The 3,440-nt window shown below is 39.2% G+C and overlaps 1 protein-coding gene across 1 annotated transcript; it reads left to right on the plus strand.

Annotated features, from left to right (window-relative positions):
* The first annotated feature begins 1,063 nt into the window (after positions 1 to 1,063).
* Positions 1,064 to 1,525, plus strand: LOC138341704 (uncharacterized). Its single transcript, XM_069293303.1, has 2 exons — positions 1,064 to 1,207; positions 1,328 to 1,525. The coding sequence occupies exons 1-2, from the start codon at positions 1,064 to 1,066 to the stop codon at positions 1,523 to 1,525; spliced, it is 342 nt and encodes a 113-aa protein (XP_069149404.1).
* The last annotated feature ends 1,915 nt before the right edge of the window (positions 1,526 to 3,440 follow it).

Genomic DNA, 3,440 nt, shown 5'->3' on the forward strand with positions numbered 1-3,440 from the left:
AGGAAAGGCCAATGTTATGGCCGATGCTCTGAGTAGGAAGACTCCTAGCATGGGGAGTCTTGCAGAGCTTAGTATTATGGAGAGACCATTGGCTAGAGATGTGCAGATATTAGCTAACAGTCTTGTCCGCTTGCAGATTTCAGAAGAGAGTGATGGGATGATTGCTTTTATTGAGGCTCGGTCTTCTTTAGTCAAGCAAATCCGTGCACACCAGTTTCATGATGAAAAATTATGTCTCATTCGAGACAAAGTATTGAGAGGGGAAGCTAAGGAGGCTGTCCTTGATTCTGATGGTGTATTGTGGATTGGAGGCAGAATTTGTGTGCCTAGGACAGGCGATTTGATTAGATTGATTCTTGAAGAGGCCCATTGTTCTCGGTATTCCATCCATCCGGGAGCGGCGAAGATGTATCATGATCTGAGTCAACATTATTGGTAGTGTGGGATGAAGAGAGATATTTCAGACTTTGTTTCGAGGTGTTTGACTTGCCAGTAGGTCAAGTGTGAGCACCAGCGGCCCGGGGGTGTATCTCAGAGGATGCCTATTTCTACTTGGAAGTGGGAGCGGATTACTATGGACTTTGTTGTGGGTTTGCCTACCACAGTGGGTGGTTATGACTCTATTTGGGTTGTTGTTGATAGGCTGACCAAGTCTGCCCACTTTATCCCGGTTCGGGTGAAGTATACAGCAGAAAAGTTAGCTGAGCTATATATCAGTCAGATTGTGCGACTACATGGAGTTCCTATTTCTATCATATCAGATCGAGGTTCACTATTTACTTCTCACTTCTGGAAGGCATTACAACATGGTCTGGGTACTCAGTTAGATATGAGTACGGCATTTTACCCTCAGACAGATGGTCAATCTGAGCGGACCATTCAGGTATTGGAAGATATGCTTCGAGCGTGTGTGATCGATTTTGGTGCAAGATGGGATCGACGTTTACCCTTAGCGGAGTTTTCCTATAATAACAGTTATCACTCTAGTATTCAAATGGCCCCATTTGAGGCATTGTATGGTAGACGGTGTAGATCTCCGATTGGTTGGTTTGATTCGGCGGAGATGGACTCTTTTGATACAGACTTGCTTAGAGATGCTATGGAACAAGTTCGTGTGATTCAGTATAGACTGTTGACAGCCCAGAGTCGACAGAAGAGTTATGCAGACCGGAGAGTTAGAGCCTTAGTGTTTATGGAGGGTGATCATGTTTGGCTCCGAGTATCACCCATGAAGGGCGTGATGAGGTTTGGAAAGAAGGGCAAGCTTAGCCCTAGGTTCATTGGACCTTTTGAGATTTTGAGCTGAGTGGGAGAAGTGGCTTATAAGTTGGCGTTGCCACCTAGTTTGTCAGCAGTTCATCCTGTTTTCCATGTCTTTATGCTTCGGAAATATATTCCGGATGAATCTCATGTGATTTCACTCGATTCTGTGGAGATGGGTCCAGACTTGACATTTGAGGAGGAGCCTATAGCTATTTTGGATAGCAAATTCGAAAGCTTAAGACCAAAGAGATTGCTTCAGTGAAGGTGCAATGGAAGCACCGATCAGTGGGAGAGGCAACTTGGGAGACTGAGTCTGACATGCATGCCAAATATCCTCAACTTTTTGAGGCTTCAGGTAATTACTTTTACTCTATGTTCGAGGACGAACATGATTTTTAGTGGTGGATAATGTAATGACCCGAAAGGTCATTTTTGGAAATTTTGATTATTTCCTTAACTTGAATTAATTAATCGATAGTTTATGGGCTAAAGTGATAATTTATTTAAGACCCTATACTCTTTAGCCTATATTTAATTAAATATGTGGGTAAAACCTATCACTTTTAGTGCTTAAATAATTCAGAAAAAAAAAAGAAGGGGCGAAGGGTTTCTCTCTTGCGGCTACGAGAAGGTGAGTTTCTTTTCCTTTAGCTTCTTATTTTCTGCACATAGATGTGCATACATATCAGTTTTTATATAGTTAATTATATTACATATATGTATAACAAGGAATGAAAATTAAACAAAACAATTAAAGAAAAAGACAAAAAAAAACAAATGGCATGCATGCTGTAATGTGAAGAAATTAGGGGTGTTCCATGTGGCAACGTGGGTTCTGGAAAAAAGATTTTGAAACAAGAATTTAATGCAAACATATATATATATATATATATATATATATATATATATATATATATATATATATATATATATATATATATATGTAGGCAATGATTGCTATATTATGTGTGGTTAGTAGATTATTTAATTTAATTTCTTATTCTTATCACATTATGGGTTAAGTTTTGGAATATTAAATTAAGTAATTAAATATTAGATATATCATATTATATAAATACCAATCAAATTATGATATTTGAAATGTTAATTGACATCGAGAATTACAAATTTGATTATAAATTTGGGGTGTATTTTTAGGTCAAGATTAAACACACAAAAGTGTGAGTGTTGTTAGTTCTGAAACCTTATTGCGAATATATATACTTGCATAGATTGCATCGATTTGGAAGCTCAACGGAAAGGGAAGGCTCAAGTCCCAGAGTGATTATTAGAGTGATTGAGGCAAGTGGATTTCTAAACCCTTGTTAAGCGTACGAAATTCGTGTATTTCCTTGTGTGATGTTGAGAATGATTTGGAGACTTGTTGCTTAATTGTTGGTGTTGTATTTCTTGTTGCAAATTGTGTTTTGTTATCAAATGGTTATCTCCTCCTTTTCATTTGAGCATGTCATTTGCATTGTATCTGAGACATGGTTGTGGTAAGAGGATGTACTATTTTCGAGGGTCGTATCACGCGCCGCGATGGATATTTTATTTCGAGAGACGTATCGCGCGCCGCGAAGGTTACTATTATCGAGGGTCGTGTCGTGCGCCGCGACAGATGCATGGACAGATATGTCCCCCATGGGTCCCGGACTGAGAGACAGCGGGTGTGTATCGTTAGGGAAGACATGCATCACTATACTTGACATTGCATCTCATGGCATTACACATTTGATTATTGATGAACTTGAACACGTGTTTTGTTGATCTTGTGAGTGTTTCTCTGTGAAGCTTGTGACTGTTGAATATTGAGTTGTTATTGAGAATGTGTAAACTGATAGAGTGTGGTTATTGAGTTGTGTGTTTGGTAAACTGTAAACTATTAGACTCTAGCGCGGAGGTTTAGATATGGTGTAAGAAGTGCCCGTATTTTGTTCACTTAACTTGTGTTTAGAGGTTTGCTTGTTGGGTACCGCGTGGTTTGGTACTCACATTTTGCTTCTACAAATTTTTGTAGGATACGAGCCTGGATCTTCGTGATACCTGTCATTCTTTTCGTTTCCGAGGCATCTTGTGGAGGATTGTGAGGTAGCTGCTTGTCATCTCAGCGAACTTTCCTACTCCAGTTTATGACTTTGTTTTTACTTGAAAGACAACTTCATGTTAGACTTCTA

Source organism: Solanum lycopersicum, chromosome 1 (genome assembly GCF_036512215.1).
Source record: "Solanum lycopersicum chromosome 1, SLM_r2.1".
In the NCBI taxonomy this organism is placed as follows: domain Eukaryota; kingdom Viridiplantae; phylum Streptophyta; class Magnoliopsida; order Solanales; family Solanaceae; genus Solanum; species Solanum lycopersicum.